Below are 26831 nucleotides of genomic sequence, written 5' to 3' on the forward strand. Positions count from 1 at the left end.
GTGTTAATAAATATGCATGAGACTTGGCATAGGTAGCGGCAAGTTTACTTTCATTGTCATAAGAATACTAATCTCTAGTCAGACCCACGTCCTGTGTTCTCAACTCTTAGAGGCCCTGCTTAGATAGCTTTTGGTTTTGGTGCTTAAATTAAGGCTGCTTTCAGATTTAAGATTTCCCCCTCTATACTTACACATTTATACCATGCTTTTCTTCTCAGTGGTGAGCCAAAGCAGCTTACAATATCATTTTCCATTTCTCCATTTTATTGTCATAATAATCCTGTGAGGTAGGTAAAACTAAGAAAGAATGACTGGCCCAAGGTCACCCAGCAAGGTTTTGTGGCAGAATTGGGGTTCAAACTTGGGTCTCCCAGATCCTAGTTTAGCACTCTGAACTATTACACTATACTGGCCCTCTAATGGAAAGAACTAGAAACTGACTACCTTTTAGATGGAGAATCTGGATTCTAAGCAATGTTTAGAATCTGATCCCATGAATTCTGATGTGGCTATGTAGGTTATTAAACCTTTCAGTTGTCCCCAGATAGGTTAATTTTTTCCCCCTCTGGCCTGGAGACATCAGATTTTAGCCTCTCTTGCTTTGAATTCTCGGCTGCACAAGGCATTTCCTTGATTTATTTTTAGTTTGATCCCAGCATGTCAGATAAAAGCTAGTCAGTGCACAAACTCTGTGCACAGATTGAGCATTTAGATCTGGTTGGCATGCTACTCAGTTTTGACCAAATATTACCAGATGAATGCCTGTTATTTGGCAATGGGTAAACAGTTGGTGAACCTAGGAATGCAACTGCATAGGTGATGGCCAGTGTTCCCTCTAAGCTGAGTTAGTGTGAGCTAGCTCACAGTTTTTTAGCCTCCGGCTCACACATTTTTGTCTTAGCTCAGGAAGGGTGGCTCCAGAGCAAACTAATATGTGCAGTAGCCAAATCGCTCACTCACAACTTCAATGCCAGTAGCTCACAAAGTAGAATTTTTGCTCACAAGACTCCACAGCTTAGAGGGAACATTGGTGACGGCCTACCTTTAAAAAAAAAATTCATTATAGTATCATTTGTTATCGAGAGCACGAAGAAACACTTGCAAAGGAAACGCTGGGCAAGCAGATGCCTCATAGGGCAAGCCTAGAAGCCTAGGATAGGAACATACATATCTGAATAGGAACACAGGAAAACTGCCCATGATGTAGGAACTAGGAAATACTTCATGTTATTTTTGCTTTATTTCACTCAAAAATAACACAGAAGTATTTCTTAGTTCCTATATTATTAGCTAATTCCAGTGGTCCATGGCAAAACAGAAGATCTATTTGGTGAATGTTTAGTATTTGTTAGAAAGTGATGATAATTCATTATTTTTTTAAAAAGTTTTGTTTTACAATAGCAGCTGGCTAAGTTGGCTATGGTTCAGTGGTGGAGCACATGCTTTCCATGCAGAAGCTCCCCAAATTCAATCCAGTTAAAAAGATCGGGGGAAATGTGGCGTGAAAACCTCTAGCTCAGATCCTGGAGAACTGTTGCTAGCCAGAGTAGACAACATCAAGTTTAACAGGCTGAAGATCTGACTCATTATAGGGCAATTTCATGTGTTCATTAGGTTAGGAGAGGAGTTGTGGCTCACTAGTACAGTATCTGCTTTGCATGCCTAAGGTCCCAGGTTCAGTCCCCAGGCATCTCCAGCCAAAGGAACAGGTAAAAGGAGCAGTGGGTGATGTGAAAGATCTCCACTTGAGAATCTGGATCAGCACTGCCAGTAAGAGTAGATAATACTGACCTTGGTAGTCAAGGGGTCTGACTCAGTATATGGCAGCTTCATGTGTGTGTGCAGTGAGGTTATCCAAGCCTGTAGCCAGGAAGCTTTGCCACGTGAGCTGAGAAAACCACTTCTGTCTGAGCGGCATTGTTTGTTCTTGTGTAAAGTCACAAGTGCAGCTGTCACATCCCCCAAGCTTGCCTAGGCAAGAAGGTTTAAACAGTAGCAGGATTGCCTTTGTGTAAATGCAGTTGCCTCTTGATGGTATAGTGTTGTGCTTTAATTCCTTTGGTACTCTCAGTTTCAGTGGTGGGCATCTCAGGAATGGCTCTTTTGGGAATTAGGCACAATAGCTCCCTATCAAACCAGGTTTCTGTGCCTGTTAGAGTGTGTTTACAATGTATATCATTCATTGGGATCTTTTGTACAATTCCTGTTGAAATGAATAAGAGCAGACTCTGCCTAATACTATAGGGCTGACACAAGAAATGTTCCCTGTGGTTTGTACCCAGGACTGCCACTTTCAAATCAAAATAAAATACTCAGTTGTTTCACATATAATACATTCGGTGCACATCTGTAGTGCCTGTTTGAACTGATTTTGCATCACTCTAAGGTTAAATGAGACATGCCCTTGATATAGCCGAGAACAGATCTTCCCAGCGTTTTTAAAGTGAAAGAGTAATGATGCAGAGCCCTGTTTCAGATCAGAGCCATGGTGCAGTGGAAGGGTGGAGCTTGGTCTTCCACCCAGTGTGTTTTTGCCAGTTGGAACTGACCCGTTATTAGCCTTGAAAAAGAAAACAGGCAAAAAGAGATTCTCTGGTTCCTCCCTTTTCACTCACTCAGTGACACAGCACCCTCCACAATTTCTGTCACTGTCAGCTCATGCAGTAACTCTCAGACGCAATAAATCCTTTAGCAGGCTTTAGTTAGAAAGTCAGGAAAGTTGCAGGTAAGTTGAACTCTTTGACAGAACTGACAAATATTACAAAGTGGGAAACTACAAGACCTTCGGTCCAGCTCTCATTCATACGTCATGATTACATAGGTCATAGGCAGGTTAATACAGTACAAGTAAGATGGTGTACATGTTATCACTTAGATCTCCTTGCAAGGCTATGAGAACGAGGAACGGCAAATGTTCCCTATAGTTCATGCGGAGGAGGTTCTCTTCTCACAGAGTTGCAGGTGCAGCTAATCTACAGTTCACACAGACATGTCTCCCTCCCCTCCTCAGGAAGGTCAGAGGAGGGCCTGGTAGACTTGATAGCATAACAGCAAGTGTCAACGGGAACTTGGGAACTACAAGCCAAGAGTGCCAGAGAAGCAGAGCATAGACAGAACATAGCTATGTACATCAGGGAACCACAGTAACCAGTATGAGGGGCCCGAGGACCCAGGCAAAGGCCCGATTCTGACAGTCACATAGTTTCATGGTTACAGGTAGGTCAGGCAGTCAGAGTTCACCACCTGTCTCACCTCTGTTTAATAGGTAGAGAAACCTGACCCTTTTACACACACAGGGTCCCCCCCCTCTTTCTTTGTCCCCAGACACTTCACCAGGCAGAGCAGCTCTGTTCCCTATGTCAACCAGTCCTTACCCAGACACTTCATAGAGCTGGGAACGAAACGCTATTTTGTTGACTTGACTTCAACTGTGACTTGAAGAATTCTGAGAGACCTCTGGAATGACTCTGGCAGTGAACCTGTACCAAATCTAATAGATTACACTATAGAGCCCATTGGAAGACCTGTGAAGTGGCAGTGATGGCGGCAAAAATATGTTACTTCTCTTCTACTACAGCATCAGCTAGCTCACAACCATCCTGATTGTTCAAAGTAGCTCCGCAACCGCTGACACCAACATCTTTGTCTTTATTGTCTCAGGAAGAGACATTTAGCTGTGGTACCTTTGCCAAGTTTTTTGCTGATAAAATATCGAGAATACGCTCTGCCCTGGATGTCAGTTGTAACGTAGGCACACCAGGACTCATGCACTATCATGGATCATTTTATCCCAGTTTCTGTGATGGATATCATGGGATGGAATCACTGAAAGCCACTATTTGCATTTTGTATCCTTGCCTATCCTAGCTGCTAAAATCATGTAAGGGCCACATCAGCAAACGTTTAATATCTATTATAGATCTGTCACTAACTCAGGGCACCTTGCCTTGGCCACTGAAAGAGGTAGCCATGGAAAGAGGTGACCAATTATTGCCTGCTTTCTAACCTGCTCTTTCTGGGCAAAGGATTGAGAGAACAGTAGCAGATCAATTCCAGATCTTCTTGGATAACTCATCTGCTCTAGACCCTTTTCAGTCTGGCTTCAGGGAGGGCTATGGGACAGAGACATCTCTGCTAGCTTTAGTTGATGACTTTCATCTGAGTATAGACAAAGGTTATGGCCCCATGTTGCTCTTGTTGCACCTATATGCAGCTTTTGATACAGTAGATCATACCATCTTGTTGAGGCGCTTGGAGGCAGAAGGAGTTATCAGGGGATGCGCATTGAACTGGTTCAAACTATTCCTCACAGAACTGACTCAAAGGGTTGCTGTGGTAAAACAGTTATCTCCAGTATTGGTCCTATCATGTGGAGTTCCATAGGGTGCAATTCTATCCCCCATGCTTTTCAATCTCTATGTAAAGCCCTTAGGACAAATCATTTGTATCTCTGAAGTTGGATGTCATCAGTATATGGATGATGTATCCCTATCCAAATCCACTGCCGATGCAATAGAGATCCTGAATATCTGCCTGGCTGCTGTGGTAAATTGGATAAGAGTAAACAAATTGAAACCAAACCCTGAAAGGCAGAGGTAATGCTGGTTGAGAAGGCGAGATCTTGAAGTACATTGTGCTTCCCACTTTTGATGGAGGTCAGCTGACCCTTGCTGACTTAGTTAAGAATCTTGGGGTTATAATTGACCCAACTTCATTACTGGAGAAGCAAATTAATGTAGTTGCAAAAAAAAAAAAAGACTTTCTTCCAACTCACTTTAGCCTGAAAAATGATCCATTACCTTGATACATCTGATCTAGCTACCTGGACCCACACTATAGTAACATTAAGACTAGACTACCTGCAATGCACTGTACAATAGTGTCCCCTCAGAATCAATTTGGAAATTCTAGCTGGTGCAGAATGCCATTGCTTGGCTATTACTAGGAGCTAGATGGAATAATCATATTACTCTCATCCTGCAGTCACTTCACTGGTTACTTGAAAAATTATTAGGGTCTTACAGGTACATGTGAATGTGCCTGTGCATTTCTTTCCCTGAGACAATAGGCATTCAGTCAGAAGGGTTAATGCAAAGAAAAGGAGTTCACTTTATTGAAGGGGGTGATTCACAACTGGGGAGTGATTCCTAAGTATAAATATGACAATCCTGAGTTTACACTTTTGAACTCTTAATTCCATTCTTGCTTCCAGGACTCTTCGCTACAAAATAACTTTTCCTCAGCAATTCTTCTGGCTCTCCCTAGCTCAGCAATGTCAGTTATTACTCAGCTACGCTCAAACTCCCAACTATCCCTCAAAGGTTCTGTCTCCCCTCTCTCAACATTCCGTTAGCTCCCATTGGCTGAACTTAGGGAAAGGAACTAGAGCTGTCTGTTACCCTCCCCTTCCCCTTTCCAGAGCTAATATTTATTTTGAGCAAGAAAAAGGTTTGGTGTAGTGGTTAAGTGCGCGGACTCTAATCTGGGAGAGCCGGGTTTGATTCCCCACTCCTCCACTTGCACCTGGCTGGATGACCTTGGGCAAGTCATAGTTCTGATAAGAGCTGTTCTTGATAAAGAGCAGTTTCTGTCAGAGCTCTCTCAGCCCCGCCTACCTCACAGGGTGTCTGTTGTGGGGAGGGGAAGGGAAAGGAGTTTGTAAGCCGCTCTGAGACACCTTCGGGTAGTGAAGGGCGGGGTATAAATCCAATCTCTTACTCTCTCTCTCTCTCTGTCTTACCACAGAGAAGGCTAAGCCCTCTCTATTACTTGCACAGTGGCTAAATTTCAAATCAGGGCAGCAACACTTCCATTAAAATGCTGAGAAAATCTGTTCACAGCTCTATCAGTGTTCCATCTAGTATGGAACTTCAGAAGCTTGGAGCGCCAGTTCTGTAGACCTGGTGTTACTGCCTTGTATTTTGACACTTCTTGACTCAAGACCGGTTGATACAGAAATGTACATGACTTGATTTTTTGTTGCTTGAATCACTCAGCGTAATGACTTACATAGGGTTACCATACTTTGAAAAGTAAGAAAGAGGATTTATTCTTGACTGACTACTTCAAACAAGTGACCACTATGACAAATCTAATTTTAAATACCCAGTACTATTTAAGCTGTGATAATTGCTATTAACTAGGAATATTCCTAACCTTCCAACCCCAAAAAAGGACCTGTTATCTGTTTTTTTAAAGAGCCCAAAAGAGGATGGACTCCAAAAAAAGAGGACATGTCCTCTGCTAACTCTAACTTACAGGTGAAAAACAGTAAACTGACTCCATTGAAGAGCACTGTGTTTGAGGTGATACAAAATGGATGGTTGTCCTGTCAGTGGTGGATCATTCACACATTCTGTTGGAGTCTATAGGGTTAAATAGTAGTCATCATTATTTGACTCTAAAAAATGAAATCTGCTTTCATGTGCAACAATTGTAAAGTTGCTTTTTTCAAGAAGATGAGAGACCATCACTAAACTTAACCATCTGTTTACTCTTCCACAGTTCAGAGGTAAAATGCCTCCTCCATGTGATCCAGTGTGCAAGATGGTAGAGTGGATACTTAGAGTCTGGCACCAGCTGAACTCGTGCTTGTCACGCCTGGGCGCACCTGAAGCACTTATTGGGCCAAAACATTTCTTTTCTTGTCCAGTGGTGCCTGGTCACAACCATAGCACAGTGAAGTAGGTCTTCTGTTTCATCTTGGTCAATTCTGCAATGTAGCAATATGCTTCAACTGCTTCCATCTCTAATTCACCACCAATAGTAATCCATTTTTAATCTAATTAATTGTCATGGATTGCAATTGCTAAACCTTTTGCACCAGATTTCATTCCTGGGAAAGTAGGAATGGTCAACAGAAGGCGTCTATTCTGTTCCCTCTTTTAAGAACTAAAGGGGAGTATCCAACCAATCTCAAGGTCTTGTGGAGGGAGGGTTATTTCACTCAAATATCCTCTCCTTCTTGCCATCCTCCAACCTGCACAGCTTTTTTGGTTACATTCATAAATACATGCAAAGAGCATGTTGCTTTCTCTGTACCACACACTTGAATGGTGAACCTGTTCATACAGTAAACATCACATGTTCATGGAATTGCATTTGGCGCTCCTTAGATATCTGGGCCTCCTGTCCTGGTAATCATTCACTGAATAAGTAATAGTGCTGAAGACATATGTAGTCTCCAGCCTTTTAGATCCCTAAAAATATGTCAGGTTTAGAGTCACACTACAGAAATAATTTATTCTTATGTAGGCCGGGGGGGGGGGACTATCATGGTGCACAAGTGTAAGGTCTGATATTCTATAGACTTCTCAGCATGCTGCAAATCCCCACTTTCACTTTGTTTCAAAAACAACGTTTCTAGCCCTTATGCAAAGAGAAGCTTGATACAGATGGTCCCTGGTGAAAATGTAGATGTCACATGAACCAGGAGCACAGCTTCAGTGACCTGCTTATGTATTTACACCTCTCCATAACTACCACTGCTTTTAGCACACCATGTGGTCAGCATATGACTGAATGCTGAAATATCAGTTTAACTCACTGGGTAGTTTTCAGCAGATTCCTGCCCTCAGCCCAGTTCTTGGGCAATAAATGGGAACAAGGATTACTCCTCCTTTCCAAGAATTACTGAGAAGATGGGGAAGGACGTTGTGTTTGTCTCGATACTCTACACAAATTAATAATACTTTAAATAGGGAAATGTTTTAATATGGTCTGAGATCACTGCACTGCATGAGTAGTCAGATTTAAATATTTATTTGCCTAATAAATAAAACAAGAGTGAGCAGACTAAAAATAAACAAGCAGCAAAATTGCAAAGCACACGTCTGTCTTGAAAAACGTCAGCAGTGTTGATCTATTGAGCAACCATGCTCTGTTTCTCAAAGAGGAAACTGTTTGGCCTGTATTGGCAAGTTATATATCCACACAGAAAGGGCAAAAGAACTAAAATGTTTGACACTCAGGGGGTGCGTTCAGACAGGGCCTTTCTGCCGGCATAAACTGCACCGGTTGGAACCGGTGCAGTTTATGCCAGCAGAAACGCGATCACACTTACCTCCATTTTGCGGATCCCATCGGTGTATGCCCGCTCACACGCTGCGGGCATCGGCGTTTAAAAAAACACACACACACACACAGTTTGAGCATGCGCATAGGCAGCCAGTCACAGAATGGCGATCTTTGCGCATGCTCAAACCCCCCCTTCCCATTACATTTAAACTTTAAAGTTAAGGACTTACATTTAAAGTTTAAAGAGCACAGTAGCCTCCTGGAGGTCCCGGATGCCTCCGAAACGCTACAGTAAGGCCCTTTTCTTTTCTTTTTTTTATACAAACGGCAGGGCGAAGCTTCGCCCAAGCGCATATCGCCGTCCTTAAAAAAAAATGGCGGGCGAAAATCAGAAGCCTGAGGCTTCCGAACGGAAGTAGCTGTGCAACGGTGGAGAGCGATCAGACGGCGAGGTACAGCATTTACAACCGTTGCACTCAGGATACCACCACTTGGGACCTAGTGGCAGAGTGCAACGGTGTAAAGGGCTTTACACCAGTTAGGAACAGGAGGCAGATGTTCCCCATCTGAACGCCGGTGAGTACACCGATTGCAACCGGCACCTATACCGATGTAAAGCCCCCGTCTGAACGCACCCAGGGGGTCATGATATTAAAGGTGCCACTTTCAAAAAATGTGTTATCTTCTTTCTATAGTCCTTCTGCCCATTTCCCTTTTTCCATATCTAGTTTCTTGCTCCTAATACCTCAGTATTCTTACTTATTCGTTTCTCTTCAGATGTCTGCTTTAATCATATTTTATAAGCTAGAATCTTGGAAGCAAAATAAGGGGTCCTTGGTTAAATATGCCTCCATCCATTTTGTGTTAATCCACATTAAAAGTACCATTTAAGGAGAGTCACTCAAAAGGTGACCAGATTCCAAGGTGGGCAGGGCTCCTGTCTCTTGGCATTTGCTCAGGGTTTGTTTGTTTATTTATTTATTTTATTTATACCCCGCCCTCCCCACAAGCAGGCTCAGGGCGGCTTACAGTAATTGGTACCCTGTACCATAAAAACCATATACAAAATTTAAACAACTTACAACCACAACATTAAACATTAAAAACAATCCAACAATTAACAAAGTGCTAGTGATGGTACTCTTTTGATGGTAATCTTTGAATGATTCAGATGGTGTACTAGAAACTTGTGCACAGTAATTCAGTGATGCCAAATCTTGCCATGCAAGTAAGATGGACCCCGTTTGTCTTTGGTGGCACACAGTGGGTCAGAGCCTATCAGTTTTTCTGCTGGTGGAAGATGGAGAATGGATACCTCTCCCCCCCCCCTCCAAAAGACTATGGGGGTTGTGGGATCTCTAAGACAAAAAAACATGTGGGAAGGTAAGGAATGCATTGCGGAATCAGGCAAGATTGCCCACCTCTCTTGTGCCAGCTGGTATGAGATAGCCTACTGGGACAAATGTCTTCCAGGACTACCATGAGTGACACACACCCTACAGAGAGAGGAAAGCATTAACTTTGGGATTTTTTTCAGTTTCTGCTTCATACCATTGTGGTTTAATTTTAAGGGACAGAATGACAACATAGTAATCTCCAGTGGGAATGTATCTTTTATATCCCACTGTAGGGTTGCCACCATTATTTTTGATAAGGCTTCTGTGCCTTCAGCTCCTGTACAACTAAGTACAAATTCAATAGTGCTTCACACATGCATTTTCAAATCAGAAAAATCTTCCTGTATTAAATTTCTGGCACTCAGCAGGTGCTAAGGGTACATGTGTCATTAAAAAAATAAGGTGGCTACAGTCATTTCACCTATAATGAACAAATGTCTTAGGCTATCAGCCGGGCAATGAACAGTTACAGTCTTCAGTCAGTCTTCCTCTGGTGCTATTATTTCAGACAACTCAGCAAGATTACTCACCTAACCTACTTTTCTGGATTTGAAAGAGACTTTTTAAATGGTGCACATCATTGTGGTTTAAAAAATTTCTCCCCCACTTTTCTGCTTCAGAAACAGAAGGCAGTTCAAGTCCAAGTTGCTGGGAAAGTGTTAGAAATGTCCTGTGTAAACTTGGAGCGTCCCTACTTTTAAAAAGGAAAAGCTGTCATTAATTTCAATAAAGACAGTGATGTGGTTGGAGCTTGGGTGGAAGCCAAATATGAAAGGCTGTGCTAACTTCATGTTAAGGGAAAGTCACTGAGATTCCAAGAGGCCTTTCTTTAGACTTCTTGGGTTCCAGAGCAGCTCTGCAGTTCAAATTAATCTGGGATGGAAAAGCAGCAAAATGTAGTACTGAATGCACTTTCCCAAATACCTCAGGATGATCCCAGATGTAGGAGAATCAGCATATTTCTCACCCACATTCTGATAGCTGGGCAAATACTACTGTTGTGCCTAAACAGCAACGGTTGTTCTAAACACTTTGAATGAGACACACCTTTTATGGTTTGACATGGGTTGCCAGATTCCCCATGGCCACCTGCAGGGGATTGAGGGCTTAGGCTTGCCAGATCCAGGTTGGGAAACTCCTGGAGATTTGGGGGTGGAGCCTGGGGAGGACAGGACAGGGAGTTCAGTGGGGTACAGTGTCATAGAGTCCACCTCCAAAGCATCCATTTTTCCAAGGGAACTACTCTGTAGTCTGAAGATGAGCTGTAATTCCAAGGGATCCCCATGTCTCACCTGGAGGTTGGCATCCCTAGTTTTGACCCTACTTTTATGGCTGGGAATGAAATCTAGAAAGATTTTCATTCAAGGCTAAAACACCCAAAAATCTTTGGGTGCAATCACTGCAGTATTTTTAGCATGCCAGAGAATAACATTGAGTTATGACTGCATATGCCTTCCTCCCAAGCACTTGAAGGATCTCCTTCAATGTTTCAAGCATGTCCAGTCATGGTGCCTTTCTTTTCACTGTGTGCTTCCAGGTGGATGTCCAAATTATGGAATGCTGTCATCGCACCCCGAGTTCAAGAAGCAATTCTCTCAAGAGCTTCTCTGAAAAGACCAGCTGCACTGGGACAGGCAGCAATCAAGAAAAGTCCAAGCCAAGGGCAGCAGGCTGTGGTGAAAGCTGCTCTCAGCATCTTGTTAAACAAGGCTGTTCTGCATGGCTGCCCTCTTCCCAGAGCAGGTGAGACACAATAAATGAGTCAGTGCCTAGAACAGAAGGCCTAGAATGAACAGTGTAGCCTTCTGCATATGTTCCAGTCACATGGTTGACCAATACACAGGGAATACAAACACATTGCTGCTGCTGCCAGCACCCTGCAATCATGGAGGAAATCTGTGCTCAAGGCATTATTCCCATGATCAGGAGCATTCAAAAAGCATATGTGTGTAAACTTTCTCCGCATATAGATGTCATGCTCATACACCAACAATTGCATGGAGGTGGTGAGCAAGGTCAGGCTGCTCATATCTGCTTCCCCACATGTGTGTTGATGAGATATATGATTGGAATGTATGATTGGAACATACAACAGGGTTTGTAGTCCAAGAGCCCTGATACACATCAAAAATCCAAACACAAGTTGATATCTAAAATGTATAAGATATTGTTACAATGATATACAGAAGATGAAACAGTTAAAGAGCAGATGATAAAATGGGCAGTTAATATGAATAAAGAAATATATATGCCATCTTGGGAATTTTTATGGAAAAATGCAATGAAAATATCAACGTGTAATAATTTAAAAGAAAACTGTTACAAGATGATGTATAGATGGTATATGACACCAAAAAAGATTGCAAATATAAATAGTAATATGTCAAACAAATGTTGGAAGTGTAAAAAAATAGAGGGCTCTTTTTATCATATGTGGTGGGCATGCGATAAAGCAAAAAAAATTTGGGCTGAGATTCATGCGGAGATGGAGAAAATTCTGAAATGTAAATTTAAGAAAGAACCTGAAATATTACTGTTGGGACTTAAAATGGAAGAAGTCAACATGGCAAAAAGGACTTTGATGTGGTACATGATCACAACTGCTAGAATGACATATGCTCAATGCTGGAAGCAAGACAGAACTCCCGAAATTGGGGAGTGGATAAAGAAATCTGGAAGCAGAAGAATTTTTCGCAGACTGGATAGACTTTAAAGAATATTTAGAGAAATATTGGGATGTAAAGAACAACTTAATTTGCTTTGATAACTATTGAAAAAAGAATGATATTAGAAGAAGGATAAATGTATAAGAATAATAGTTGAAAAATATGTTACCTGTAGAATGTGACTAACGAGTAAGGGGGGGAAAGAAGAGAATTTAAGAGGTGGGCTGGAGGTTGGAGCACTGTGGGAAGTCAAAAGGGGTGGGGAAATAGGAGAAAAGGATGTATAACAATTAGTAGTATGATGTATGTTTGACCTTTTAATATAGCCTAATAAATTGGGTTTTTTGGGGGGGGAAATCCAAACACATTGAAAATCCAAACAAATTAATATTTGAAACTATAATTTGGAGTGAAATCAGAGGTGGATTCATGAAATGTTTTCTTTGAAAACTCCAGATGGCTGGTGATCAGAAATAAGCATTAAGTAGCCCATGGTTGCTTACCAGTCAGTTCTGTGGCAAATTTAATCCCTGACTACAAATATTTGAGACTGACAAAGAGCCTTTTCAATTTTATTGTATTGCTGTGGAAGGCAATAGTTTTTGGGGTCATTTCTCAGCACTACAATAACATTTGAAGGCATGACCAGAAGGGTGGGCCTAGCAGCGTGGAGTTTTACCATGGAATTTTTCTCTGTTTTGTTTTGTTTTGGAAAAGGCCCCAAGTGTTCGCTGTTGTAAAGAAATTCTTGAATTTCTCAGTTTACTAATTTTTTTGTCCAAAGGTTTTCTGTATAAGTCTCTTAGTTCTACCAAATATTTTTCCTTCTTGCCATAACCTGTTCTGTATTTTTCTAAGCCTCCATTTTGTTTTCTTCATATTATCTGTCTTTTTCTGTAGATCTTTCTTTCCCCATTTCCCATGCTTCCATTGTCTTTACCATCTGTCATTGGAAAACATTCATTTTAATTTTGAAACTGTGTACTGTATTTTTTTGCAGGACAGTCAGACAAGTCATTGTTGGAGCTTATCTTTATTGACCAACTATTTAATCTATCAATTTATTCTTAAAGCTTTTTCACATTTTTGTACAGTTTTTTAATCCCAGGAATCACAGTGACATCTGTTTTATACAAATAAAAAGTTTGAAGAAATGGGTAAAAAGGTTGAGGAGAGCCTGCAGTGTGTAGTAGTTAGAGTGCCAGATTAGGACCAGGGGACCTGGGTTCAAATCTTTACTCATCCATAAAACACTGGTCGAACTTGGACCAATCACTCTCCCAGCCTAATTTACCTCACAAAGTTATTGTGGATGAGGGAATTGAAATGTATGTTGCTCTGAATTCCTTGGAAGGACACAAATGCAGTGGAGACATAGAGAGGACACTGGAGCATAGGTAGAAATGTTAGTGACCTTGTGTAGTACTTTGGACATGATGTGCCACAAGATTCTCACTGCATCTTATTTCATTTTCAACGTTTCAGAACTGGATCGGTACATTCCTGATTTTAAAGGAGGAAACTTCCCTCTTTCCGTGGTAACGAGCTATAAAAATTGCTCCAAGAAAAAGGGGGAAAGCGCTGCTTGGAGAAAAGTGAGCACAAGTCCTCGTAAGAAGTCAGTCCACTCCTCAGCCCAGTCGTGGAGTAAGAAAGAAGAAAATTTAGAAGGTAACGGTTGGTACAAGTAGAGCCAGTGGAAATATTAGCCATTACAGAAGCTGCAGAAAGTATCAGGAAACTCTGTTTAAGACAGAGTTACTCATCAGAATTTAGGGTGCCGGCCTCCAGATGGAACCTGGAGATCCCCTGCTTTTACAACTGATCTCCAGCTGTCAGAGATCAGCTCCCATGGAGAAAATGGCTGCATTGAAGGGTGGACTCTATGGCATTGTACCATGCTGAGCCCCCTGCCTTCCCCAAACCTTGCCCTCTCCCAGATCCACTCCCAAAGTCTCCAGGTATTTTCCAAGTCAGACATGGCAACCCTATCAGAATTCAGCTCCAGCTCTTTTAATGTCTGGGCTTTTAACCAACTTTTATGCATGACCCACTGAGCAGTTACGTTATGTGGATTCTCTTAATTTCAGAGTTCACCACAGAACTATGTTAAAATTTATGGCAGATAGGTATCAGTAGTGCCTCATGGATGACTTTTGTTGACTGTTCATGTTGTGCTTGCAAGACAGCCACTCAGACTGTTTTTCAAAGGTTCCTATGGAGGCACACAGCTGTCTGAAGAGTTCCTTCAGAGGGTTCTTAGGAGACACTTGTCTTCCTGAAGAACCATTGGAAGCATAATATTAGCTCTGGTAGACAGAAAATGCATGCAAAATCTTTTTTTTCCTTCACTTTTCTTTGCATCAAAGTAGTTCTAGTTTTTCATTTCTCTAGGCACTGGAGTGCCATCAGAGCCTTCAAGAGCATCGTGACAACCAGCCCTCAAAATACGACTGCTTAAATCAAGTTCTGTGTTTTAACTGTGCAGCACTGCTTTCACAAATGAAGCTAAAGCTAAAGTCTCTTTAGACCAGGGGTGTCGAACTCGTTTGTTATGAGGGCCGGATCTGACATAAATGAGACCTTGTTGGGCCGGGCCATGTGTGTCATAAAATGTAATGCCAGGTAGCAGAGATATAAACTTTATAAAGGACACAAACGTAAAGATTTTTTTTACTTAAAATAAAAACATGCTTAAAATATTAGCTCTGTAAGCCGCAAACCTACTTTTGATTTATTGAGATTCACCACAGAAATCTCATGCTCAGAGTTCTGAGTCTAGGACCCAGGTTAAAACATGGAATGGCTGAGTGATTAAGAGAGTCTGGTGAAGCAAGCTATGATGCAGCAGCAGAACTGGAAGCAGGAGATGGCCAGTTCCACTGCGGCCCTGATGGAAGCCCTCCGGGGGGCTGATGTGGCCCCTGGGCCACATGTTTGACACCCCTTCTTTAGACAATATACTGGTAGGGGTAGCTCAGTGGTAGAGCATCAGCTTGGCATGCAGAATGCCCCAGGTTCAATCCCAGGCATCTACAGTTTTGTTTTTTTATAGAAATTAATTTATAGGTTATCAATTGAATATTCAACGAAGGTGAGAGGTCCTCATCCAGTTCCTGATTAAGATCTATATGCCACACCTTTTGGCAATGCAATAAAATAGGTGTTTTAATGTCGAGTAGAATTGTATAAATAGTGGAAATTAGACCTGTAAAAGAATGTGTACCATTAGTTAACAACTTTTCAAACTCAGTAAGAACTAAACGTAGTCTTCCAAATTTTTGAGTTTAACAAATTATGTATTTGGAGATATTCAAACCGTGGCAATTTCTCTTTATGTAAATTTTCTAAAGTCGTCTTGTCTTTTAAGTAACCCTTCAAGGTGACATCTATAATTCTTGTAATGTTAAGTCTCCTTCAGAGCTGAGAGGAAGAATTTCGCCTAGCTGGTTGAAACCAGCTTTGTCCTGTGAAGTTAGTCAGAAGAGAAATTGGTGGGGTCAGGATTTTGCTATACTCAGGGGTCGTTTCGTAGAAAAAGAGCTAGGGGAACTCATTAGCATAACTCATTAGCATATGCCACACACCCTGACATCACCGGAAGTGTGTCATAAGGTCACACCCCCTGACATCACCAGAAGTGTGTCATAAGACCACACACCCCGCCCCCAACGGTCCCGGCCGCGGCCTTGCAGCTCCACTGCCGAGCCCCATGAGGGGCCCGGCGGTGGACCTGCAAGGCCGGCGGGAGTGCAAGGAAGCCCCGAGAAGGCCCTCCCTGGCCCCAGGCAGGCAGGGATGGGGAGAGGCAGGGAGGAAGCAACTTACCCTCCCTCTTCTCCTGCCTCCTCCTGGCTGAATGAGGGCCGGAAGCAGGGGGCGGGGCTTCATCATGTGCCCCACCCCCCATACCTCACCCGGGGGAACTGCGTTCCCCCGCGATCCTCCCCGAAATGACCTCTGGCTATACTTATTCTACACCTTAAGAGTAGCCTTTAAAAATAAATTGGGTCTAGTTTTTAAAGATTTATAAGTCCTATGATTCCACAAGTCTTCTTGAAAAAATTTGGTAGGAAGAAATGTTTCGTCAATGCCTTTCCATTATGCACTATAAGAGTTTCAATATTGTTTAACTAAGTTAGCCAAGAGTATGGCATCATAATAGAGATGTACATCCTGTACTGCTAATCCTCCAGATCGTAGAGGCTTCCTAAAAGTCAAGAAGTTGATTCTCGGCTTTTTGAAGTGCCAAATAAACTTCATAAGATCTCTTTGCCATTTCCTAAGAAGAGAATATGGTAATATGATAGGTATGGCTCTCATATAGAAAATCATTTTGAGAAGGATAAGAGATTTTACTACTTTGATTAGTTCTAAAAGTGTCAGCTGTAGGTCGTTCCAATGTTTTAATAGGTCAAGAATTTGTGTAGATATTTGTAAATAATTCACTTGTAAAAGATCCTTTAAATCTAAGGGTATCTGAATTCCTAAATATCTAAATGATTAGGTCACCCATTTATATTTAAATTCTGTTTTAATGTGAGCATCAGAGTCCTTGGACTGAGGGCATCTACAGTTAAAAGATCATGTAGTGAGTGATGTGAAAGACTTCTGCCTGGGACCCTGGAGAGCTGCTGTAGGTCAGAATATACAGAATGTACAATACTGACCTTGAGAGAGAGAGAAAAGTGGTCTACTAGAAGGCAGCTTCATGTGTTCATGCTTAGTGTAGTATGTGTATGAAACTGATATTTGCACAAGGAAGGGAGAGTTTAGCCCACTCCATCTATCACTATCTCTCACTGCTTGCTCTCCACATTCATTTTCTCTTACACACAAAAGCTCTGGGAAAGAGGTAGACAGTTCTGCACATTTGTTCAATCAATGTTTTTTCATTGTCCCTTGCATTTATTATGATGATCACAGGCTGCTTTTTCTTTTTGTTACTGTTTTTTAATGGAGACTTTTGCTGTGACATTCATTTATACTGAACCTAATACAATTTCAGTTACAAATTTAAAATAAGTAATTAGTTAGAAAAGTTTTTAAAAAGTAATTAAAGTTAGAGAATTGTGTAGTGCAATAAGAAGTTCTTGTTCAGAGGTGGAGAGGGGAAAACTCCAGAGAAATAGCAGTTAAGCGTATACTACTGTGCTTGCTCCCTTCTTCAGAGTGGTTGCTATAAATTACTTGAGGTGATCATCATAGTATGTTTAATCTCCTTTGGACTGATGGTAGGACCACTGGAACCACAGCCTATCTATCTGCTTTTAGTAATCCTCATTATGGCTCCACCCAAGATGGAATGAAGAAAGAGTTAAGAGATCTGAAACCCAGGGGGGGAAAGCATGACCTCCACTTTCAGGCCATGGGTCACCAATTCCTGTTACAGAGTTTGTGGACTTCTGAGGATGGGGTGTGAGACGTTTGGTTATAGCTATAGGCACGTGTGGATTTTCTCTCTTCTTAAGTAATTTCTTGTTTAAAATGAAGAAGAGGTCAAAATTATCTGCAGAACTTAGTCTTCTTTCTTTTCCCATCTTCCTCTTCTGTAGGAGTACAGTCAAAGAACATATTCCGGGAAAATGGCAACAAAATGGCCTCTCTGACAAAAAAGTAAGTTACTGGGGGGGGGGGGTCCCTAAAGATTTAACCAAGAATAAAATAACTCTTGTGTGAGAGAGAGAGAGAGAGAGAACAATCTTTTCTTAAGCCCTGCTCTTTGTGCCCCCTTTTGTGAGAGATGATGCAGATGGAGGCCAGAAACTGGGCTTCTTTGATGTCCGAAAGTGCTGTGGCTCAGGGATAGATCATCTGCTTTGCATGCAGAAGGTCCCAGGTTCATTCCCTAACATCTCTAGTTAAGAGGAGCAGGTGGTGTGAAAGACCCTTACCTGAAACATGGAGAGTCACTGCCTATTAGAGCAGGAGGCTCCATTCAGTTGTAATGGCTAACAGGCAGCAGCGGACTTGTCCTCCATAAATCTGTATAGCTCCATATCTCATGACAGTAACTACCAAAAGTCAACCACCCGTTATGTGTACTTTATTTATTTATTATTTATTTTTTAGATTCATATCCCGCCCTCCCCCGAAGGCTCAGGGCGGCTAACAAGACAGCACGAATGCCAACATTAAAACAGATAAAAACAAGATAAAACAATATAATTGTACTTTCTTTTGTCTGTACCTACTTTCTCTATACTACACGTAATTTTCTATCATGTCATTCCTCAGATATATCAGTGGCTTTTACTTAAATCAACAGTACATATACCCACATAGAATTGATTTTAGTCTTAATTTTGATTTTGATTTTTTAAAAATCACAGAACTCAAAAATGTTGTACAGTTTTTTGTGATATGCTTTTTTTGTTTTTGAAGAAATGTTTTAACCAGTGTATGAAATTCAAGCAAGAGGCTCCGCACTCTGCGGAGGGCATTTCAGTTGGACCACAGCCACCCAGAAAGGCTTGTTCCATATTATGGCTGATTTTATCTAGGAGACAAATAGAGGAGGCTTTAGGCTTGAATTTCAGCAGTAGAGTGGGTCATTTGGAGGAAGACTCTCCCTAGCATACATGGGGGTGAAGTCATAAAGGGTCTTAGAGATGATCCCTGGTGCCCCTAAGAGCTATTTGTTTACTATAAATAACTCCTTGAACACCCTTGAAAAAAACTATTACCTTCTTCACTGTTTTAGGTTGGCATCTTTAATTCACACTGTTCAGCAAATGAAAGTGTATTTTTATTTGTTCTGTTTTTCAAGCTCTCTAGAGGATGATCCACTAAGCATGGACCAGAGGCTGTCCCTTGGTTCTGATGATGAAGTTGACCTTGTACAGGAGCTTCAGAGTATGTGTTCAAGCAAATCCGAGTCTGACATAAGCAAGGTAAATGCTGTTTATTTTTCTGTTCCACATAATTAATAGAACCATCTCAAAACACAGCACCGTTGGCTCATTGCTTGATTTATCCCAACCTTCTTACCTTCCAAATTCCCTTGTGATCTTTGCTTTCAAACACTGGGAGTATGCTCCTTACTTTCACTCTCTAGACTTTCTCTCCTCCAATACCTTCCCTGATCTGTCCTCACCAAAATCACTGATCATCTCCTTGCTGCCATATCACTGCCAAATCTCTTCCCTGCCCCAAAAGCCTCCGTGATATTTCTGCTGCCTTTGATAACATCCATTCCTTGACTCCATTCATGCCCTTGACTTTCATGGTTCTGTCTTTATCTGATTCTTTTCCTATCCCTTAAACATTTCTACAGGGGAAGCTCTCTGAATGTCTTCTGCTGGTGACCCTCAAGATATGTTATCAACCCTCTGCTGTTTTCCCTGTTCCCACCTTGATCAAAATCTCAGAGCTTTCAACTCTGTCCCTCTACTCCCTAACTCTTCTCCTCTGGTTTATGTTTTAGTCATTTCCTGCTGCAGCATCTGTTACCAAATCCCAGCCCTCTCACTTCTCTCCAGAAGCCTGCCACCATATTGGGGAAAGGAAAATGGCACCAATGTGGGTGGATCTGGAAAAAAGCCCACACCACTGCAAACATGCTTTGGCTGCAATCTTTCAAAAAAGATCATCCCAAAGCAGGTTTAGGAAAGACCCAGCAAAGTGGGAGGAATGACAGAAGGTGCATGAGTGCTTGGTGATGCCACTGGGCAGGGGAGGGAGCTTCTGCCTGGGGAGCAAAACAGCTGTGTGGAAGCAGCCTTCATGTGATATGAACTAAAATGCTTTACAGGCTTCCATGTATGAGGATGACCAGTGCTGATCTTTCTTTCCACCTCATTCAGATTGTCAGTTCAAAGGACGAGCTGATGGTGATGATCAGTAATTCTCAGAAGGATCCTGTGCTTTCAGCGAACATCATCAGTGCAAATACATCAGCACCCCAGCAGGTACAAGACAAACTATCCTGCACATAATTTATGGGTGTCTAAGTGTAGTCCAAACCTAAATCTAGAACTGTTCTTTGTATTCCAAAGTGTTAAAGCCATTGAGTACAATCAGTATGGTTGCTTCTTAGTTAATATTGTATTGCCCTTGTGAAAGTGGAACCTTGCCAAACCTTGTAGGAGTTCCCCAGGCTACAAGACAATGACTCAGCTCTACCCACCTTCTGGAGTAGATATAAATTTACTGCCTACCATTTTCTTCTCACCTTGACACAGAGAGTATTCCATCTTTCTGTGTTTATACCGCTGAGGATGCCAGTCACAGTTACTGGCGAAACGTCAGGTTCTACAATGCCAAGACCACGGCCACACATCCCGGAAAATCTACAGCAACTAATGAACTCTGGCCGTGAAAGCCTTCGACAAGGAGTAATAAAATCTTGAGATGGCCTTCCCAGTATTCATAGCAACAACAGAATTCAAGTGCACCTTCCAAGAAAGGCTTGCTTGAAAAATAACTCCTAGATATTTGAAATGTTCCACTTGCTCCATGGGTTGACCTACTTCTGACCATTTGTACTTTTTTATCCTCTATTTTTTTTCCTGAAAAGAACCTTTGACTTAGTGACATTAATAGCTAAGACCTCATTGGAACAATACCCCAAAAAGGAACCTACAAGCTTATGTAGGCTGACCACAGATTTTGACAGAAGAGCAGTATTGTCTGCGTATAAGAGACAGGGTAATTTAGCATGAGCCAGGCAAGGTGAGTGAAATTCATCTCCAGAAATATGAGAACTTAAATCATTGAGATATAAGTTAAATAGCAATGGAGCTAGGATATATCTTCGCTTGACTTCTTTACTTAATGGAATAGCCCTGGTCAGTTCACTAGATGGACCACATCTCACCCGGGCAGTAGGCTGATCATATAGTTTTGGATCAGAAAAAGGAGATGCTTATCAACAGGTGATTTATTTAGTTTGTCCCATAATCTTTGACTAGGCACTGAGTCAAAAGCTGCTCTGAGATCCACAAAGGCAATGGCTAACATACCTCTTTTGAGCTGGTATACTTGTCTACAATAAATTGAAGAGTGTGGCAATGGTCAACTGCACTAACTCCTCTACAGAATCCAGTTTACTCTTGACAGCCAGTATGGCTTCATCCTCAATCCAGAGAAGTAACTTCTTATAGAGCAAGGGAGCATATAGTTTGCCCACCACTGATAAACTTATGAGCCGATAATTATTTGGGCCTGTTGGATCGCCTTTTTTTGGAAGGAGGAAGAGGGGAGATTGGATTTATATCCCACCCTTCACTCGGAGTCTCAGAGCAGCTTACAATCTCCTTCCCTTCCTCTCCCCACAACAGACACCCTGTGTGAAGTAGGTGGGCCTGAGAGAGTTCTGAGACAACTGCTCTTGAGAGAACAGCTCTGAGAGAACTGTGGCTTTTTTGTGGAGGGGGGGGGAATCAAACCGTGTTCTCCCAGATTAGAGTCCACACTCCTAACCACTACACCAAACTGGCTCTTGTTGCATGTTGCCACAAGGTGGGCATAATTCCTGTCTTGTTGATTTGAGTAAATACTGGTGCCAAAATCTCTGCCTACCAGTCAGCATTTGCTTCAAGGAGCTCCAAAGGTATCAGGGTCAGATCCCGGTGCCTTGCCAGGTTTCATTTGAAATATTTAAAATTTAATTTCCGATACTGTGATCAGGGGCCATTTCTCAAGCTTTAGAGTAAGGACTATTTGGGCAGGGATACTTTCAGCAGATGGTGTCGTAAATAAGGCCTTGAAATGCATCTCCCAACAATTAGCAGAGATGTAACAGAGGAGCGGGGATCTAGCTTGTTTGCAATCATATCCCAAAAGATTTTTACATCTTTTCGTTTGGAAGCCCAAATTTCCATGAGGTAACTAGAGCAGTTCTTTTTTTGGTTTTGATAAGCATTCTGAATTTACATTTCTACAAGAATATCCATTTGAGTATGTCTCCGGCGGAGTGCTGCCATATGTAACAGTCCGGCTGGAAGCAGGGTGGGGAGGCAAAGGTTAGGGATGGGAGCAGGCATTCAGGGAAGCACACTGGGTTTGCACATGGCAGAGGCAGGCGCTGGATGTGCATCTGTGCACTTGCACATGGGGAGTAATATTTTGGGTGGTTGGAGAATGCCATGGAGCTGGCAGGAAATAAAAGTCTGCAAAAGGCAATTAAATAGAGTTGGCGTCTTTGGAAGGTGGCAGTGTTTGAAGACTGCTTGTGGTGCTGGGGAGCATCACAGTTCCCCTTGCAGTTCAAGCTTGTTGCTGTATTTGGGACTTTGACAGAGGGAGGTGTGGGATTGTGTAGCTGAAATGAACCCCATGCTCTGGAGGGCTGGGGGGAAATAGGTATATGACCCCCTCCCCAAAAAAAGCCCAGTTAGAGAAAAACAATGAGAAACTCAAACTTACTGGCACTTAAAAGCGAGTATTCAGCTTCAGACACCCACGAGCCATGCTCGCTCCTACACTGTGAACCTTGCAGATGGTTCAGTTTCCGTGGCAACAAGGATCAGGAAGGGCTGGTTGGAAGTGGCACTTGGGACCCTAAGTTGTTGGAAGGCTTTCTCCCTCCTTGAGCTTAGTTCTTGATACCTCTGTAGTACACAAAAGCGAAATTACTGGATCAGAACAACTGGAAACTGATAACCAGAGAGACCAGGTTGATCCACAAGAGAGTGCCATCTCTGAAGGGTTCTGAAACCATGTACTGACAGACGGGGAGGGGGAAGACATTTGGCAGACAGGGAGAGGGAAGGCACTATGAGTCAGGCATCTGCAGTCCTTGTCATCAGGAGAGCAAACGAGGGACTGGATGCTTTGTGCATAAATAGGGTGTCTGCAAGTGAGAGACAAATACTTCCAATGAAAATGTACATGTATCTATGTTTATGGATGGCGAGAGAATTAAAATACTTGGACCTTACTCAGGCCTGGCGTAACCCCTGCAGGAAAATGAGGTGGTGGAATTGACTGCACCCTGCTGCCTGCCCCTCTGCTCTAGGTGGTGGATTTAGTGTTAAAAAAGAAAAGAAAAATTTGCTCCAGGTGGAAAAGCAGTTGAGCTGGGAGAAAGCTTCAGCAGCTTCTTTGTTCTTGGTTTGCTGCTTTTCTATCTGCACTGAGTTTTTGACATAGAGGAAATTCCAATACTGGATCCTTCTCCTGCAACCTGAGGTGGTTAAGCCCATTCTGCTACCTCAACATTTGACTGCCTCATTCTCTCGCCTGGGTAAATCACCGTACTTCGCATGCAGTACAGAGCTATATGTGTCTAAGTCCATTAAAGTCAGTGGGCATAGAAGGGTGTAACTGTGCTTAGGGTGGTACTGTCAGTCACCCATTAGAATATAAAAAGGATGAAGGTACTTGTACAAAGCATGGAAAGCTGAGCTGTGTGACTCATATATTCCAATGCTCCCTGATAAGATTAAAAAAACCAGAAAATAAAACATTTTAACTTTTTCCCTTTACTTGGGAGAACGGGTGAGTTTCCAGCGGTAGCTGGGAACATTCTTCCGCTCTGTTGATTAATCATGAGTATATGAGCTGAATGCAGGCTTAGTTACTGTCATCTCTGCAACAGAGATACCCAATGTGTGCTGTGAGCAACCTACCTTGGGTCAAGGGTGTAGACTTTCCAATTTCCCAGAGGGTGCTGGAGCTGGGCCAGAGGCGTTGCTATGCTAAGTCCTTAAAAGAACCAGGGCCCAGTCACATCATAGGGAGGAGCCAGTGACATCACAGGGAGGGGCCTCCATTGCCACTATCTATGAAGGCAGGGCCCTGGGAGATTTAGAGAGGGGCTCCCCAGAAATTCAAAAGGGCCTGGGCACCCCCCCTAACAATGCCCCTGGGCTAAACCCAGGAAAAGGTAGTAGTTGGCCAGTTGTTCTAGTGGTATCTCAGTTATCTCCTGCTGTGTCCTGTGTTTGAAATTTACTTTTAGAATAGTCACTTCAAGATCTGCAAATATACATACAATGTGCATAGGACAAACTAATGGTCAGAAATTTGACACTGAGAAAGGCAACACAGAAAAGCCTGTAGGGGAACATTTTAAAAATTCTTCTGGATATTCATGTACAGGAGTTTTGTGCTTCAGCTGTCATCAATTGTGACTGAGTCCCTCATGTGAGTTTGTCAATATTGCCTGGCACAGGTTGCCTAGGGGAGTCTCAGCACCCCCTGGGAAAGTCCGGGGGGGCTGCTTGAGCCCCTCAGCACCCCCAAAGGTTACGCCTATGAGAAAGGTGGGGCTTATAAATATTTTTAACACATTAATTACATAAAAACGAATAAGTAAAGTGCATTGACTTATGCTGTGTAATCTTGAGTCTCAGTTAGAAAGGTGGACTGCTAAAGAATGTAATAAAATTTCCCCCATGCACACCTTTCTTCACAGACATTACCCATCTCTTTAGGAGGGCAAACATTTTTTAAGTTGTCCAGAATTGTGCTCCAGCCAAGTTCAGCAGCTTTCAGCAGTGAAGGTCATGCATTTATTAGCAGGTTTCTGTCTCCAAATGAGAAAGCAGCGGGCCAGCTTTTCAAAGTTCCCGAAGGCAAAAAGCAGATGGCTGTACTGAGAAATGCCTGGGATTCTTCCATCTTGCCGCTCAATGCAGTTTGTCATCATATGAAGGGGGGGGAGATGAGAAGACAAGATATTTATTTCAGAACAGAAATAGAGAGATTATCCTCCATCATGGCCAAACTTCAAGGCAGAAGTTGCTTAAGAAGGTGGGAGAGGGAATGAATTTAGTCTAACAAGCCATGCTTTCAGGGGTTCTCCTTAGCTATGGACTCTCTTCAGGCAAAAATGCATTGTGAATACTGTTTCAAGTCACAGAACTGTGGCTCATTTGTTTTTTAACAGTGCAGCTACCAGGAACTGACATTAGTAAAACAATCACCTTCAAGCCACTCTGTACTGAAACCTATTTTAACATGCAAAACTCCAAACAAAAGTGAAATGCAACTTGTCCATTCATCAGGGTTGGAGCTGGATTGATCATCCTTTCACTTAGACACAGACAAGCAGTAACTTACTCAGAAGGTGTCCTGCTATAAACGTTCCTTTTTCATATTTGGAGGCTTGCGAATGTGGAAGGAGGTCAGATCGTGTGGTTCTGGAAGAGGTATACACGCATATGTTTGTAACAACATTGGCAAGAAGAGAGGTGAATTGAGTTTCCTGACATTTAAACTGTCTTTCATGTTCAGTTGTTCAGCAGTGAAAATTAAGAGTGAACCAGTGTGGTGTAGCAGTTAGATTACCAGTCAAGGATTTAGGAAACTCGGGTTCAAACCTTCACACTGGCATGGCAGCTGTCTGGATGACCTTGGCCAGGCAGATTCCCTCAGCCTAACCCTACTTCACAGGTTCAGCTGGGTAGCCGTGTTGGGTCTGAAGCAGCAGAACAAAGTCCGAGCCCAGTGGGGCACCTTTAAGTCCAAAAAAGTCTTATTCAAGGTACGAGCTTTCGTGTGTGCATGCACACTTATACCTTGAATAAAACTTTGTTGGTCTTAAAGGTGCCACTGGACCCAGACGTTGTTCTGCTACCTCAGAACAGGGATTACTGAGAGGACAAAATGGGAAAGGGAGAGCCATGTATGCTGTTATCAGCACCTAGCAGGCAGGCAGGATAAAAATGTCCCAGCTATATAGTCAGAAAGGGGTATGATTTTAAATTGAAACATCTCATTATTACTGCTGACTAAAGAGCGGATCTACATGTGTCAAAAAGCATGGGGCGGCTTGCGTAGAGTTTCGCCGATACTCCTTTTAAATGCATTGCTCAACTTGATTCATTTTTAGTTTCCGAACGCTGAGTGTTCTTCTGTCCCTGCTCCCCAGCACTGACTGCTCCTGTCGGAAGCGGCAGAATACTGCGCGTGAACATGCCACAGCACAAGGAAAGCTGGTGTAATGGGGTCAGCATCCTTGTGAGGCACCAGTGCCCTGAGAAGACAAACCCTAGCGACTGCCTGCAATATCTGTGTGTCTGTTTCTCTGGGCAGTGGCTGGGTTGGATTCCTGGCCACAATGAACACTGGTTCCACTTCTCATTCCCTTCTCTGTCCACAGGTCAGGGGGTGGGCATTGTGGAAGGGGAAACAGGGATCTTACCACAGGGCTGCCATTGTGTTTGTGTCATGTATTTTTTGATGGTGCATTAGCCGTGGTTCTCTGTAGCTGATTTTCGTGCATTTGTGAAAAACTGTATTTATTTATTTACATAAGTACATGTGGGGACCCATGAGGACTCACAGAAAGCAGACTCACACTGGCTTTCTCCCTGTATCCTCCCTGCCTGTGCTATTTCCTCTATTTCTCCCCCACCAGCCCTACAGCCTTTTTCTCTGTTTGGGTCTCTCCCTCCCATCTGTCTGTCTTCATCTGCCCCCTCTCCAGTCTTCAGCTTTCCCTCCTCCCCACTGCAGCCTTTCCCCCTTTTTTACTCTCTCGTCCACTTAACTCCCCTTTTCTGTCCTCCCCCACCCTCTCCACTTTCCCTGCTTCCCTCCCTTTCGTCTTTTATCTTTTTCAGTTCCCACCACCACCGTTTGGGACTGACAAAAACAAGAACTGGATGGCTTAATATTGCAACCCTGGGACCTCCTTCCCTATATTTAAATTGGTTTTCCCCCCATCCTTCCCCTCCTCCTTGTTCCCTCTGGCCGTTCCTTTCATCACTCTCTCCTCTCTCACCTTTGCTTGCTCTCGTTGTCCTTCTTTTGCAACCTCTCTCTTCCTCTCTTGCTCTGCCACTGCTGCTGTGGCCTCTTT

At 42.7% G+C, this 26831-nt stretch overlaps 1 protein-coding gene across 1 annotated transcript in view; it reads left to right on the forward strand.

Annotated features, from left to right (window-relative positions):
* Nucleotides 1-26831, forward strand: part of LOC107114502 (cortactin-binding protein 2-like) — a gene marked incomplete at its 5' end in the record, with an annotated part of 52770 nt that overhangs the window by 23857 nt on the left and 2082 nt on the right. Inside the window, 6 exons of the mRNA XM_015416010.1 lie at nt 6505-6683; nt 10951-11156; nt 13565-13750; nt 17635-17695; nt 18849-18972; nt 19885-19989. Of these exons, the coding sequence (XP_015271496.1) occupies nt 6505-6683; nt 10951-11156; nt 13565-13750; nt 17635-17695; nt 18849-18972; nt 19885-19989 (861 nt within the window). The remainder of the gene's footprint in view (nt 1-6504; nt 6684-10950; nt 11157-13564; nt 13751-17634; nt 17696-18848; nt 18973-19884; nt 19990-26831) is intronic.

Source organism: Gekko japonicus, unplaced genomic scaffold (assembly GCF_001447785.1).
Source record: "Gekko japonicus isolate JY-2015 unplaced genomic scaffold, Gekko_japonicus_V1.1 scaffold159, whole genome shotgun sequence".
Classification (NCBI taxonomy): domain Eukaryota; kingdom Metazoa; phylum Chordata; class Lepidosauria; order Squamata; family Gekkonidae; genus Gekko; species Gekko japonicus.